We start from the raw sequence: 15993 nt of genomic DNA, 5'->3' as shown, positions 1-15993 counted from the left end.
AAACGAATACCAGATCTAAAGCCATCCTGAGGTATAATACAAACATCAGGTGCTACGTATATTTTGAGTTTACTTTACTTTTCTTTTTTTTTTTGCAGTTTCTGAACTCTGCGACCTGCTAAGGTACTCCGCTCTCAGAAATACCTTGCCACAGTTCACAGGTTAAGTATCAGCTGTCCTATCATCACGAGCTTCCCTGGGGGCTCAGAGTGTAAAGCGTCTGCCTGCCATACAGGAGACCTGGGTTCAATCCCTGGGTCAGGAAAATCCCCTGGGGAAGGAAATGGCAACCCACTCCAGTACTCTTGACTGGAAAATCCCAGGGACGGAGGAGCCTGGTAGGCTATCGCAAAGAGTCGGACATGACTGAGCGACTTCACTTTCACTTTATTATCAGTACAGTGGGACTGTGACCAAATTCAAGCTAAACACAAACGATAAGCATTTCTGAGTATGCATGCGTGTGTTTGCACTACGGGTATATTTCCGCCGACACCCTAGCTTTTAATCTATGAGAACGTGTCCCCCCAGGCCAAGCTCCTTCTGTGAATGGTCCGAACCTCACTTGGCTTTGTTCTAATCTGGGTCTTATCTGTCCTTCTCTTACCCAAGCAGAGATTATAACTGCTCATTCCCAGCCATGCATCTCATATCTCTTTCCCCTTTATCATTTCAAGGCAGCTGATAGCTATTTTTGCAAAGCATAAGTTTCTCTTTAAAAAGCCGAGAGAAAGAAAGTTCCCGTAAGAGTGTTCTAGGTCTCTGGAGGGGGCTGGGGAGAATCCGTGAAAAGCAGAGAGGCTGAAAGTGGGTGGATGACCGCACAGGCGTCCGCAGGGTTTAGACCGATTAGATAAACGAGGGATGGCTGGGTAATAACATAGACACATGGATACAGACGAATAGGTGGGAGGGTTTTATTATGCTGAACGTTAACTGCAGAATTCCTCTTAGAGGGAGAACCAACAAAGATTAAGAGACATCTCGATGACATCTGAGTACAGAAGAGGATGCCCACAGACATGCTCAGACAGAGCATTTAACTGCTTGGCCAAAGAATGAGGCTTCCTCCTGGCTCAGTGGTTAAGAATTTGCCTGCCAGCGCAGGAGAGGCAGATTCTATCCCTGGGTCAGGAAGAGCCCCTGGAGAAGGAAATGGCAACCCACTCCAGTGTTCTTGCCTGGCGGGCTGCAGTCCATGGGGTTGCAAAAGGGTCGGACACACCTGAGCGACTAAAGCAACAACAACAGATGGAAGCGAATAGGAACTCCTGATGGGACAGACTAAGGAGGGATTAAGGGAGATGACCAGTAAGACTGAGAGGAGACTTGCCCGATGGTCCACTGGTCAGGCTCCGTGCTCGCAATGCAGGGCACAAGTGATCCCTCGTTGGGACACGAAGCTCCTTCATGCTGCATGGTATAGGAAAAAAAATAAAACGGGAAGAAAGAAGAGAGAGATTGAGCGAAAAGTGAGCAGAGAGAAAGATGAAACAGTGAGGTCAGAGGCCAGGGGCCCAGGATGAGAACTGGCCAGTGACACGCAGCCCAGCCTTAATGCCAGACCCGGAGTAAATTCTACTTGTAACAGCACAAAGGAAGAGAGGCCTGTGTGAAGAAGGAGAGGGACTGTGCTCTAACTTGAGCTGAAGAGGGGGGAAAGAGAGGAGAAATATGTGACCTTTTCCATTTCTTTTAACTTTGAGATACAAGCAATTTTTTAATTCAGCTGGAAGTTATAAGAAATCCCAGTGGTATCAGGGAACATAAAGTTTCTCTTACTATACATGTTACATAAGTGCCAACCATTCTTTTAAATATTTAATGGAAAGATTACTTCATAAAGCTGGGGATACCCAAGGCAGCTACTCTCCAGATGACAGACGATTGGAGAGACAGAAGGACGGACGGGTGGACTGACGGGGCCATCCGTCCGTGGCCTGAGTCTGCTTGTCCCTCAGCCACTTCCCTTCGAGAGTTTGACAGCAGATATTCCAGGTTTCCATCATGCAAACATTTCATTGGGCAGAAATACCCTCGATATTCCTCCCAGAGCTGCCCACTTGGAAAGCAGTTTGACTCCAAATCAGTGGCTATCCTCAGGTTGGGATGTCCTCAGGTCGTTTGATCAGGGGCACAAAGATTGACGCCATCATGTCTGATTTCCACCTGCGGAGTCATCATAATACACGTGGCCACCTCCTCCAGTCATGGAGCTCTTCTTACTCCAGTGGTTCTCAAGGATGACCGCTCATCAGCTTGCGGCACGAAGGATGCAGAACTTGCCAGCCCCAAATGTGCCTCTTTGGCATAAGCATTATAGTGAACCGATTACTTTAATAAACAGCAGACATGAGAGAAGCTCTGAAAATGGGGAAGAAGTTGCCCTTTTGTCAGGATTGCATGCATTTTACAAAAGACACCGCTGTGAACATGTCTCCTTCTCTGTATGAGGAAGAGAAGTTTGAATCTAAATGTCCAGAAACGCTTATCAATGGAGAAGATACCAACGTAAGCTGTGTAATAAACCTTACCCTTGCTTACCACGCTTTCCCTGGTAACCTGCCATAGCTGGCCTTCTTTTTGCACCAGTTCTTTTTTTTTTCATAGTTACATGAGCTTTTTTTTAAAAATTGAAGTATAGTTGATTTACAAGGTTGTGTTAATTTCTGCTGTACAGCAAAATCACTGAGTTATACATATATATTAAAATATTATTTTCCATTATGCTTTATCATAGGATACTGAATATAGTTCTCTGTTAACATCCTTTTTTGTCTTTAGCTAAATGGTACTTAACGTGGTGGCTTGAGCCATCTTGGGGTTACTCAGTTTTCCTGGTTTTTTCCCATGTACATATGAGGTATACATGTTAATAAATATGTTTGTCTTTCTCTTGTTAATGTCTTTCGTCACAGAAGGTTCTACCTAGAACTCAGAAAGGTAGAAGGAAAATTATTTTCCCTTCCCTATCGTTTCTCTGTCGAGTTCCAAGATGTGAATGTACTCTTTTCTTCATAGCCTGCATTTTGAATCTGTGTATTTGAACAAATCCCAAACATACTCCCCAAGTTTGGTGAAAATCTGTTGTGTAAATTTTCTTGTGGTGCAGTAAGAGACAAGCAAAATGAACTTTTGTCTTAATTGTATAAACTGCTAAATAGGCAACAACAGGCAAATGGTTAAATAAAATATGTTACTTTCAAATGATATGCTGTCATGGAGTGGTTTAAAATCATGTACATAAACCATTTTAAATGTTCACGAGACAACATGAATTTTATTTTATTTTATTTTTATTTTAAACATGAATTTTAAACAGCAATATAAATTTGTATTGTACAAATTCACAGACTCGCATCTCATAACACAGCGACAAAAAGTTGTGAGCTGTGATTGCCATTTCTGAGTGGTGGCATTTTTTGTTGTTGTTGCTGTTGTTCAATCACTCAGTCGTGTCTGATTCCACGACCCCTGTGGACTGCAGCATACCAGGCTCCTCTGTCCTTCGCGATCTCCCGGAGTTTGCTCCAATTTATGTCCATTGAGTTGGTAATGCTCTCTAACCACCTCATCCTCTGCCGTCCCCTTACCCTTTTGCTTTCAATCTTTCCTACCATCAGAGTCGTTTCCAATGGGTCAGTTCTTCACATCAGGTGGCCAAAATATTGGAGTTTCAGCTTCGGCACCAGTCTTTCCAATGATTATTCAGGACTGATCTCCTTTAGGATGGACTGGTTGGATCTCCTTGCAGTCCAAGGGACTCTCAGTCTTCTCCAACACCAAAATTCGAAAGTATCAATTCTTTGGTGCTCAGCCTTCTTTATGGTCCAACTCTCACATCCATACATGACTACTGGAAAAACCATAGCTTTGACTAGAAGGACCTTGTCAGCAAAGTGAGGTCTCTGTTTTTAATACACTGTCTAGATTTGTCATAGCTTTCCTTTTAAGGAGCAAGTGTCTTCATTTCATGGCTGCAGCGGTGAACTTACACGTGCTTTTATTTTCTTCTATGTTGTTTTCTCAATATTTTACTATGTGTTGCTTTATTAAGCGAAAGAAAGCAATGAGGGTTATCAAAAAGTCTATAAACAATATCAAATAGAAGGGAAACAGCTATAAGAGCACTAGAAATAAAAATGAGCATGAGCGTATGCAGAACCAGGACAGAATGCAGGAGCAGGGACTTCCCTGGTGGTTCCGTGCTTGCGAATCCACCTGCCAATGCAGGGGACACGGATTGGAGCCCTGGCTCAGGAAGACCCCACGCGCCTCGGGGCGGCAGAGCCCGGCGCCTCAGCTGTGCAGCCACACGCCCAGGGCCCGTGCTCCCGGCAAGGAGCTGCACCGCGGCCGGAGAGCAGCCCCGCTCACTGCAGGCAGAGAACACCTTCGTGCAGCCACGGAGACCCGGGGCAGCCAAAAACAGACTGGAAAAAAGGAGCAGCTGTGATGGCCACCTTGCGTTCTCCTCTCCAGCTCTCAAGAGGTGGGGGGGGCGGTCTCAGCTGGTACTAGTGGCCCCCCAACCTGAGAAATGGGACAATGATCCACTTTGAGACTCTCCCTTCTGCCTCCAGGGCATTTGCTTTCACGTCTAGGAGATGTCTTTGATTGCATCCTCCAAGCCTCTGCTGCATGTTTATTTAGACTATCCAAATACCTTAGATTATGTTCTAAAATGTTCTCCCTTCTTCCTCGGCTGTTCTTTTAAAAGTTCCAATCTTGTCTTACAAGTGCAACCTCTTTTATTTCTGCACTAACTTTGCTGTGGGCTTACCTTTTCTCTGTTCTGTCTGGGTTTTCTGCTTGCTTGTTTTGGCCCCTCCCTTCAAGCTGGCCTCTGATCCTCACCCAGTGTACGGCTCCCCAGAGACGGCTGTGTTCAGGGCTTGTTGAGTCTTGGACTTTCCGGTAAAGTGATCAGATGATGAGGCTGCCTTTATCTCAGTAGAGTCCCCAGTGTCTTTTTTTCCCTCTAGGTTGTTCAGAATTTCCAGAGAATAGTAACGGTGGTAATCTGATTGTAAAGCACAGCATCTCTGTTGGACGCTGTTCTCGGGGCTTCCTGTGTGCTAGTTCACTTCAGGATGATTTCCAGGAGGTAGGCGCTGTTATCAACCCCGTCGTGAGCAAACGGAGGCACAGCGAGGCTGAGCGACAGGGTTACACGGCTCACATACCGGCCGATATCTGAACCCAAGCAGGTCTCTCCTCTGATCGGCGATGCCCCGTCTCCCCACCCTGCCTGCTGCCGAGAGGGTGGTCCCCACCCTGCCTCTGGCCGCCGGGGCTTCACTGGGGAAACTGCAGACAGAAGGTGCGCGTTTCCTTCCCGGCCCCTGCCTTATCTTCAGCTTGGTGTCTTTTGATTCCAAAAGCCACTTTGGGAAAATAAATCCACGGTTCCGGTAGCAGGGAGCACGAGCTGGTGTGGAGAGGTGGGAATCGTGGTAGACGGGGGCGGAGGAGGGGGCCAGCTTTTCTACATCTGATCCCGCTGGCTGAGCCTCTCGGGGCTTTTTCCGGGCAAATAGGGTCATTTCAGGTAGAAATGACCACCTGATTTCTGGCAGATTTCACCTCCGCATGCAAAATCAGTGGCCATATCGCCATCTTCCTATTTTCCAAAACATGTTGATAATTTTTAAACTGCTATCTCCTCTTTTATTTTTTTTCCTCATGGTTTATTATCTTAAAAAAAAAAAAAAAAAAACTACAGGCCACAAAACTCAGGAGAGTATTTCCTGTAAAGACCCCACTCAAACACCACCAGCGGCCCCGGTGCTGCCCTTTCCAGCAGAGAGAGCAAACCCAGGGTTGCAGAGGGATGACCGGTTGGCTCGTTCCTCGGAGAAGCAGAGCATCTGTGGCAGATGAAGGGGGCGGCACAGGGTGGGCAGGGAGGTGTCAGACTGTCCCCTGCGAAGGGAGGGCAGGGGGAGGCGTTAGGAAGGAAGAGCCTCGGATCACAGCACGGCTCTGGGAACACTCGGGCAAGGCCAGGCCGTGGTCCCTGAGACGGTGCCAGGGCTCTGCGTTGGGCACACTGGCTCGGATCTAGGGTCCCTGCCGGGCCGAGTCACCGGGAGCGCAGCCTGCAGAAGGAGCGCCGCAGGCCACCCCGGGCAGCCAAGGCGGTCCCTGCCCCTACGCCCCCCGCCCAGCGGGCCCCCAGGGGTCAGGCCCCGGGGCACGGCGCCCAGCACCCGCGCACAGCCTTTACTTCTCACGTCTCCTCCGTCTTCTTTGCTTGGGAACGGTTCCTATTGTTCTCTTGTCTTTTGTGACCTTGACATTTTTTGAGTGTAGGCCAGTTATTTTGTTCGTTGTGCGTCAGTTTGGGTTTGACTAGTGTTCTCTTATGATTAAAGTTACACACGTTCGTCAGGGACATCACAGAAAGAACGCTGTGCTTTTCCTCAGGGAGCAAACATGGTCAGTTTGTCCGCTGACTGGTGGGGTCAGCTTTGCTCCCTAAAGAAGTAAAGCCTGCCAGGTTTCTCCTTGGTAAAGTTTGTCATCAATAATTATCCTATAGAACCAATAAACAACAAGGCCCTACTGTATAGCACAGGGGACTGTACTCAATATCCTGTGATAACCCACAATGGAAGAGAATATAAAGAAGATTGCATATATTTATAACTGAGTAACTTTGCAATAAAGCAGAAATTAACACACTGTGAATCAACTGTATTACAAACTAAAAAAAATATTCTTTGTAAATATCCAGTCCCTTATTAAACTTGGCACACCACATGGCATGTGGGATCTTGGTTCCCCCACCAGGGATCAAACCTGCCCCCTCGCCAGCCCCACCCGCCACCCCTGCAGGGGAAGGGCAGCTTCTTACCACTGGATCACCAGGGAAGTCCCTGAACTTTTACCTACTGTTCTAACATCTGCTGATGATTCTTGTCTAAGCCATTACTACTGTGATGGTTGCCAAATTGTCGTTTTTTAAATTCCATCATTTCATCTACATTTATTAATCAGAATTAAACTGAAAGGAAACTCTCTTTCCTTACTATTTATTTAATCATTCATGTTTTTATATCAGTATTAAGCGCATGGATTTCCATTTTATTCAATGGCAATTTTTAATTGAAGTAGTTGATTTACAATATTGTGTTTCAGGTCTACAGCAAAGTGATTCAGTTTACATATATATATATAAGCTATTTTCAATTCATAAAGTGCTTATGAATTTTCAATTAATAAAGACATTTTCTATAAATCTCACTTCATTGTTTTCCATAATAGGTTATTACAGGGCACTGACGACAGTCCCCTGTGCGATCAGCAGGCCCTCGCTGGTCTGTTTTATGCCTGGCACTGTGTATATCTGAAGTTATCCTTCCCCGCTTCCCCTTTATTCAATGGCAATGGTATTGAATGCTCAGAGTATAATAGTTTGGTGGAACCCCTCCAGGAGCCTGTTCAGACTTGTTTCTGCACCACTTTGACATATCTGCAATACTCTTTGAGCATTTTCTTACTTTCTGGCTCTCAAAAGTGCTCCAAGTTCATATTATAATACACCAGCCCCAGAGTCCTGATTCCCTTAATAGAGAATGATGTTTAGAAATCAAGATCCAGGTTCTGGTGTGCTCACGGCTACAAGATAAACATTACTTCTAGACCCTCTTAGAGGGTGGAGTTAGGAAATGTGTGGTATATGCACACCCCCACACGCTTGCAGCTGTATCAGTTCTATAATATTCTATCTAGTTAAATGATTCTAGCTTAGATACTGACAAGAATACAGACATAGATATAGATATAACCGTAATGTGAGCTTAGTCACTCAGTCGTGTCTGACTCTGTGACCCCGTGGACCGTAGCCCACCAGGCTCCTCTGTCTGTGGGGATTCTCCAGGCAAGAATACTGGAGTGTGTTGTCATGCCCTCCTCCGGGGGAATCTTCCAAACCCAGGGATCAAACCCAGGTCTTCCACACTGCAGGCGGATTCTTCACCAGCTGAGCCACCGGAGAAGCCCGTGAATCCTGGAGCGGGCAGCCTACCGTTCCTCCAGGGGAGCTTCCTGACCCAGGAATCGAACCAGGGTCTCCTGCACTGCAGGCGGATTCTTTACCCGCTGAGCCACTGGGAAGCCCTATAAATAAATAAAGCTCTATAAACATAGAGCTATCTAGATATAGATATGTAGATATGCCATGAGTTTCCACTGATACCTCCAATTACAAGTCACACAGCAGGATTCCTCCCACCTTCTCCTTTTTGCATTTGTGACTTTTTTCTCTGCCAGTGAGAAGCCTGGCTCCTACATTCCTGTCTTTGCCTGCCTGCTCAGGCTCTCTGTGTGCAAACAAGCTCCCAGCCCGCTGACCAGCTCCACAGTCCCTCCTCGCCACACCTGGGCCACCTCCCTTGGCCACCTCGTCAGTCAGCCCTCAAAATACAGGTTTCAGGGACCAAGTCCCCCTCTCACTTCCTGTCATTGGTTCCCAAGATTCAGGTCAACTCAGGAAGGTTGATGGAGAAGGCAATGGCACCCCACCCCAGGACTCTTGCCTGGAAAATCCCACGGATGGAGGAGCCTGGTGGGCTGCAGTCCATGGGAGTCGGACATGACTGAGCGACTTCCCTTTGACTTTTCACTTTCATGCATTGGAGAAGGAAATGGCACCCCACTCCAGTGTTCTTGCCTGGAGAATCCCAGGGATGGGGGAGCCTGGTGGGCTGCCGTCTCTGGGGTCGCACAGAATCGGACACGACTGAAGCGACTTAGCAGCAGCAGCAGCAGCAGCAGGGAGTTTGATACAAGACCACTTTCGGCTGTGAAAGATCCACCAGCCCATAATCGCTCACTCTCCCAATGCAGGGTAGGCTAACACAAAGGTCCCATCTCTCCCTTGGTCAAGGTCACCGTTTTACTCACAGATGTCCCTAACTCTGAACACCTCATCAAAGAAGAGGCATGGTAGCATCAGTCCTTCTGCCCATTAGACCCTGAACCCATTATGCAAATGAAACCATCCACTTCTGAGAATTCTGCCCAAATTGGCTCTTTGCAAATTCAGACAAAAATTAGGAGTTTCTAAACACTTTTTATTTGCGTGTCTGTGTGCGGCTGTGCCGGGCCCTCCTCTAGGTGCAGAGAGAGGCGCCACTCTAGCTGCGGTGCAGACTCGCCACTGCAGCAGCTTCTCTGGTTGCAACGCTCGGCCTCTAGGCTGGGCCTGCAGTGGTCGCGGCATGTGGGCTCAATAGCTGCAGTTCCTGGACTCCAGAACACAGGCCCAGTAGTTGTGGCTCATGGGCTTACTTGCTCCTTGGCATATGGGATCCTCCCGGACCGGGGATTGAACCTGTGTCTCCTGCACTGGCAAGCAGACTCTTACCACGGAGCCACCAGAGAAGCCCCATGCCTTTTTTCTGAGTACCAGGGTTTGCACGATTATCAGGTTCTCATAAGATTTACAAACGGGTAAGCCCTTTGCCTCTACCCGAGGCATGAATAGCCATGAGGGGCTCCCCTTGAGGTTCAGATGGTAAAGAATCTGCCTACAAGTGAGGCCCAGGTTCAGTCTCTAGGTCAGGAAGACCCCCTGGAGAAGGGCATGGCTACCGCCTCCAGTATTCTTGCCGGAAGAATTCCTTGGACAGAGGAGCCTGGCAGGCTACAGTTCATGCGATCGCAAAGAGTCAGACAGGACTAAGCCCGTAACACTTTTACTTTCACTTTCTGTTAGTGCAGAACGAGGGACAAAAGGCGCCTCTTTGCATGACATTCACCACCGTGAAAAGTCGTCGGTTTGTTGGTCGCAAGTCTCTGGATTTTAAGAGTGTTTTGAACGCAGGTACTGAATCATTTCTCATCTTTGCACAGCCCTAGGAGAAGGCAATGGCACCCCACTCCAGTGCTCTGGCCTGGAAAATCTCGTGGACGGAGGAGCCTGGTGGGCCGCAGTCCATGGGGTCACAAAGAGTGGGACACGACTGAGCGACTTCCCTCTCACTTTTCACTTTCATGCATTGGAGAAGGAAATGGCAACCCACTCCAGTGTTCTTGCCTGGAGAATCCCAGGGCCGGGGGAGCCTGGTGGGCTGCCGTCTCTGGGGTCGCACAGAATCGGACACGACTGAAGCGACTTAGCAGCAGCAGCAGCAGCAAACGGGATGGATATTACAAATGTAATACTTAACGGTGAACCATTAGAATCATTCCCATTAAAGTCTGAAAAGAGACTTTCTATGCTGTATTATTGATCATACGAAATGTAGTGAGATAGGAAATTAAAGTGAGAATTGTGACCATCAAAGAAGGAAGGGCCATAGTGTCACTATGATTGTCTACCGAGTAAGTCCAAAAGCAACAGCAAGCAATAAAGACCGATCAGAGTGCAGCCACGTGACCAGATGTAAGAATTTTTTTAAAAAAATGAAAACAACCATATGAAACCGCATTTAGTCTTGTTATAAATCAAATAAATTTGAATTAAAACAATGCCTTACAAATCATTATTAATTTTTAAAATTCAGTAGTACAATCTTACAGGAAGTGATTTGGCAATAAGAACCAGAAAAAGATTCATCCTTTGACTTCTCCTGAGACGCTATCCTAAGGAAATATTCTAAGACATATAATACCTAAAGAAGTTCATAGACTATTTTTACAGAAAAATAGTGGGAAAATAATCTTTTGTCCAAAAAGAGAGGGAAGGAATTGGCTAAAGAATCACACATCAACTTAAAGAAATTTTTTTTAATCACTAAAAAATTCTTTGAGTTCTTTGTAACAACTCTGAAAATGTATTAAATAGTAATAAGTGAAAATAAAGACAGTTTTCATGCTTGCTGTAACAACTACATGAATTTGGAGAAAAATGTTACAGGAAGTATAGTACAGTCAAGAACTCAGATTGTTTTTTTCTAGCCACGCCTCATGGCATGTGGGAACTTCGTTCCCTGACTGGGAATTGAACCTTCACCCCCTACATTGGAAGGGTAGAGTCTTAACCACTGGACTGCCAGGGAAGCCACAAAAACTTATCCCCTTAAATTGGAAGGTGTGGCTTCAAATCCTGGGGTTACCACTTCTTAGCTGTAAGACTTTGGCCAGATTATCTAATTTGCCTCATTTCATCAGCTGTAAAGAGCTGATCCCTGCAAAGCAACATGAGTAGCAATGTAGACAGCAAAGCCACCAATAACCGCTAATTCATGTGGGTGCAATGAAGTGCCAGCAGGCATAGTGTCACGGTAAGGAGATTCTGTGTGTTTTCATTCCTGTTTTCTCCATTTTCCACGTTATCATCTTTGTTTTATAGTGAGAGTAGGTATTTCAATTTTTTAAAGATTTTTGATGTGACCATTTTTTGGTCTTTACTGAATTTGTAACAGTGCTGTCTCTGTTTTATGGTTCGGCTTTTTTCGTCCTAAGGCGTGTGAGGTCTCAGCTCCCTGACCAGGGATGGAGCCCACACCCCCTGTATTGGAAGGCAAAGGCTTAACCACTGGGCCACAGGACGCCCCAGCCATCTTACTATTTACACATGCTTTTTGAGAGGAGCCTCGTTCCTAGTCTTCACTCATCTCTGCTCTTGCCTGTGATCCCGTCCCCACTCCCCCTGCCCACGTAGGGTCTGGTTCTGCTCGTCACCTCCTCGCAGTTATCTCACTCCCCTCCCGATTCACTAAATAAACGTGTCCCTAAACGGAATCTTTACTCCATTCCGTTCACTGTCACACTTCTTCAGGGGAAAACAAAAACTCACAATACTTTTCCCTAATTCTAATTTCACTCTTCAGTATACTGGAATCTGAACTCTAACAACGTCACTAGTTCCCTTAATGTTCAAAGCCGGTTTATTTTTATTCTATTTCCCCTATCGCAGGCGTTTTTAACACGGCTGGTCACTTTCTCCTTGCAGCGCTCTTCCCTACCCTTTCACATTTAGAAAGGAGGATGTGAAAGGTAGGAGGAAGCAGGGGTTTTAGAATTGCCTGTGTCGGAAACCGGAAGCTGGCCTCGGCTCCTGCGCGAGGTCAGGCCTGAAGCCGTGGACGGCGGAACCCATCCCGAAAGGAGAAGCAGGCCCGGCCCAGAGAGGAGAGGGTGGCTGGGGAAACCCACCAAGGGAACCAGAGAGCAAAGGTCAGAGGCGAAAGAACGCCCTGAGCCCCAAGGGGAACAGAAGTCTGCAGACGCAAAGAGAGAATTCTGCAGAATCCCTGTGACCAGTTCAGCGAAACGGCGTTCTCCGGTCTCTCCTTTATTCCCGGGACATTTTAAGGATGCTCCCTTTCTGGTCCTCAATACCACCTTCTTCAACTCACCTTTTCCTTCTATCCCACTCGCTCATCCAGCCCTCCTCCCATTTATCCAACATATATTTACTGAAGGGCCACTATAAGCTGGGCATTGTGATATGCCAGGAAGCTATGCGATAAATACGAGAAAATCCTTGTCCTCAAGCACTCGAGTAGTTGGGACGTCTCTGGTGACTCAGTGGTTAAGACTCCACGCTTCCACTGGAGGAGGAGCAGGTTCGATCCCTAGTAGGGGAACTAAGATCCCACATACCACATGGCAAGGCCAAAATGTTTAAAAAATTTAAAAAAAATTTTTTTAATTACCTAGCTGACATTCCTTTTTCTGACGGTCTCACGTGTTCCCCAAGGTTCCTGCCCAGATCTTCTCGTCCCAACCCCACCCACGGCTCCAGCTGTCTCCCTGGCTGTTTGATCTGGCAGCCTGCAGACATCTCACACTCAGGACCACAAGCTCCGAGTGTTCGCCAGATACTCGTGGGCCACCAAACAGGAAGATGTCTCATTACCAACCGAGAAACTCCTAAGTTGTCCATGAGCTTCCCTGTCTTCCACCACACAGATCCGCAACCGGATGGCAATTCTTAACCTATCATCTCCTAAAAGCTTCTCAGAATGGCTCTTTCCCATCCATTCTTTCCAACTCTGCACTAATTTCAGGCCATCATTACCTTGAAATAGCCTAACTATCCAATATGTTTCCCTTCCAGTCCACCATTATAATTGATAACATATATATCTTTACAAAAAGCAAATTGTATTTATTTCCTCCCTCATGAAGACCCACCATTGCTCTCTACCCACACGTTTTACTCCTGCGTTGTGGACCTTTCGATTTCTTCTTCATCTCCTACCGCTATGCTGGCTAAACAGAATTGCTTACACCTCCCAACTCAAGAAGTTTTGGCCATGCTGTATGCCGTTCTTGGCTCAAGGTGCCTCAATCCTATTTCCCATCTGACAAATACTGACACATTTTTTAAGGACTCAGTTCAGGCACTCAGTCATGTCCAACTGTGACCCCATGGGCCGCAGCACGCCAGGCTTCCCTGTCCATCACCAACTCCCGGAGTTCACTCAGACTCATGTCCATTGAGTCAGTGATGCCATCCAGCCATCTCATCCTCTGTTGTCCCCTTCTCCTCCCGCCTTCTATCTTTCCCAGCATCAGGGTCTTTTCAAATGAGTCAGTTCTTCGCATCAGGTGGCCAAAGTATTGGAGTTTCAGCTTCAGCATCAGTCCCTCCAGTAAATATTCAAGACTGATTTCCTTTAGGATTGACTGGTTTGATCTCCTTACAGTCCATGCAGGATCTTAATTCTGCAACCCAGGGTTGAACCCATGACCCCTGCACTGGGATTGCAATCTTAACCACTGGACTGAGAAGGAAGTCCCCTGACACCTTTCTAAATAAGCTCAAGTACTACTGGCTCTGTAAAGACTTTCCCATCTCCTCCAAACAAAACTAAGTTTTCCACTGAGCTCCATGTTTACAGTGCACCTCTCTTAAGGAAGAATCACATTTGCTTTCTACTCATATAGACATCTATATAATATTTGTTTAGTTATCGTCTTCAACATTGGAGTGACTCCCTAAACCACAGGGTAGGGACCATGCGCTTTTCAACTGTTAGTGCCCTGGACCCAGCGTAATAGTCACAAGTCTTAACTGAAAGAACAGATACGTCACAGAAGAATGAATGGGAAAAGAAAAATGTTTCTGAAAAAACCTACATGAATACTAGGATACAACATGTACTTCAGAAAGAAGATTGAGAAGACGTAGACTGAGGGATGGAATGTAAGTCAAAGAAGAAAGGGAGAAAGTGTTAGGAAAAACTTACACTTGGCCAGCAAGGCATCCGATCAAAAAATTTCCCGGAGTATATGGGTCGGATGGGGTCTGGAGGCTCTACTCCCGGCTGAGTGCTCTCAGCCGCCCTTTGCTCCTCAGGTTGTTGGGCCAGCTGGCACTCAGAAGGTTCTATCACCAAGCCCATCTGGGGCTCTGGAGGCTCCGTTTCAGTCGGCTCCTCTGGGCGGGTGAGCCCCGTGTCCACCTCCACAGGAGGCTCCGTCTCTGCACTGGGCTTCATCACCACACAGGCGGACTCTCCTCCCAGCGCCCCTCTACGCTCCATCCCCAAAGCAGGTAGCTGGCCCACTGGCACCACGAACCCTTCAGGGTCACCAGTCACAGGACATCTCCTGCCCCCTGAAGCCTGTGGACTTCCACACGTCTGGCCCAGTGGAGGCGGTGTTACCCTTTCTGGACAATACCCTGCCAGAAAACGCTCCTTTTCTAAACCCACTCTTCCAGGCAACACACTCAGAGGAGGTTTTGTTTCCTGTGAGGCTGAGACCCTGTGGACTCCTAAATTACTCCCATCCACGAAGGTCCTAGAAACATTCTGTCTTTCCAATCTCAGTTCAAGCCTCTTGCGCGATGGAGACCTTATTTCTGGTGATGCCATCCTCTCCTCATATGTCTTACTACATGGGAAACCTTCTCGTAAGCCCACTCTGAGCCCCAGCTCCGTGGGAGATGTTGTTCCCATGAAGACTCTCCTCTCTGGTAAGTCATCCTTTCCTTCTGGGGCGAGGCCCCCCTCCATGCTCAGGGAAGAGTTCCTCCCAGACACCGTCATTCCTGGTCCAAGGGCACTCATCTCTGAGGAGTAAGCTGTACCGGGCTGGAGGGGAGCTCCTCACCCCTTGGAGGGCCCCAACTCTTTGGGGGACGGCACTCTCAGAAAAGAGCACGTCTCCACCCCGAGTCCCTGCCGGTTCAACACCTAGCGGGGTTCGCAGGGAAGAGGAGACAAGGTCTGTTTACCCGGTTACCTGGGAAACGGGGGCGGGGCTTGGAGCGCAGCTCTGCGCGCGAGCCACGCCCATCTCTTCCCTCCTCTCTCTCCCCCATCTCTCCTCTTTCTTACTCCCTTATCCTTGCCTCCTCTCTTACCCTCTCCTTCCACCCCTCTTTAGCCGACTGGAGCGCAAGAAAATCGCTTGAAATATGCGGTTCTGGGCTCTAGAGCAGATGATGCCAACACCTCCCGAGGCGGTCCCCTCAGGGTGGCTTCAGCCAGGGGTCTCCTCCCCGCGGCGGGCCTGTTGGCTTCACTGCTGTTAAGGAATGAACAGCCCTCTCTCTGGTGGTGAGCACCAGTTTTGCGTCCTGGCTTGTGAAAGCACCTGCAAACTGCATGAAGTTCTCTCAGGGCTTAAGAACTCCCTTAAAAAAAATCTGTGAAGTTGTGTTTGGCAGCTGTGGTAAGGACCATCTTAAAAGTGTGACTTACCCTTCAGTACGGAGAAGGCAGTGGCCCCCCACTCCAGTGCTCTGGCCTGGAAAATCCCATGGGTGGAGAAGCCTGGTGGGCTGCAGTCCATGCTAAGAGTCGGACACGACTGAGCGACTTCCCTTTCCCTTTTCACTTTCCTGCATTGGAGAGGGAAATGGCAGCCCACTCCAGTGTTCTTGCCTGGAGAATCCCAGGGACGGGGGAGCCTGGTGGGCTGCGGTCTCTGGGGTCGCCCAGAGTCGGACACGACTGAAGCGACTTAGCAGCAGCCACTTCAATAACTATACTTCAAAGAGCATTTCGAGTAAATACATTAAAGCTTGGGATGAGTTCTACAATAATGCACGATGGATTTTTTGATTTATTTAGGGATCGTTGG

General features: G+C 47.7%; 1 protein-coding gene across 1 annotated transcript in view; it reads right to left on the bottom strand.

Moving 5' to 3' along the window:
- The window catches only part of EFHB (EF-hand domain family member B), a 58310-nt gene extending 43179 nt beyond the window's left edge, over positions 1–15131 (bottom strand). Inside the window, exon 1 of the mRNA XM_040263406.1 lies at positions 14151–15131. Coding sequence (XP_040119340.1) covers positions 14151–14975 — 825 coding nt within the window. The 5' untranslated portion in view covers positions 14976–15131. The remainder of the gene's footprint in view (positions 1–14150) is intronic.
- Between the last annotated feature and the right edge of the window lie 862 nt (positions 15132–15993).

The sequence above is a fragment of the Oryx dammah genome, unplaced genomic scaffold (assembly GCF_014754425.2).
Source record: "Oryx dammah isolate SB20612 unplaced genomic scaffold, SCBI_Odam_1.1 HiC_scaffold_2, whole genome shotgun sequence".
Taxonomy (NCBI): domain Eukaryota; kingdom Metazoa; phylum Chordata; class Mammalia; order Artiodactyla; family Bovidae; genus Oryx; species Oryx dammah.
Note: the sequence above shows the minus strand (reverse complement) of the source record. Positions and strands in the feature narration are given on the sequence as shown.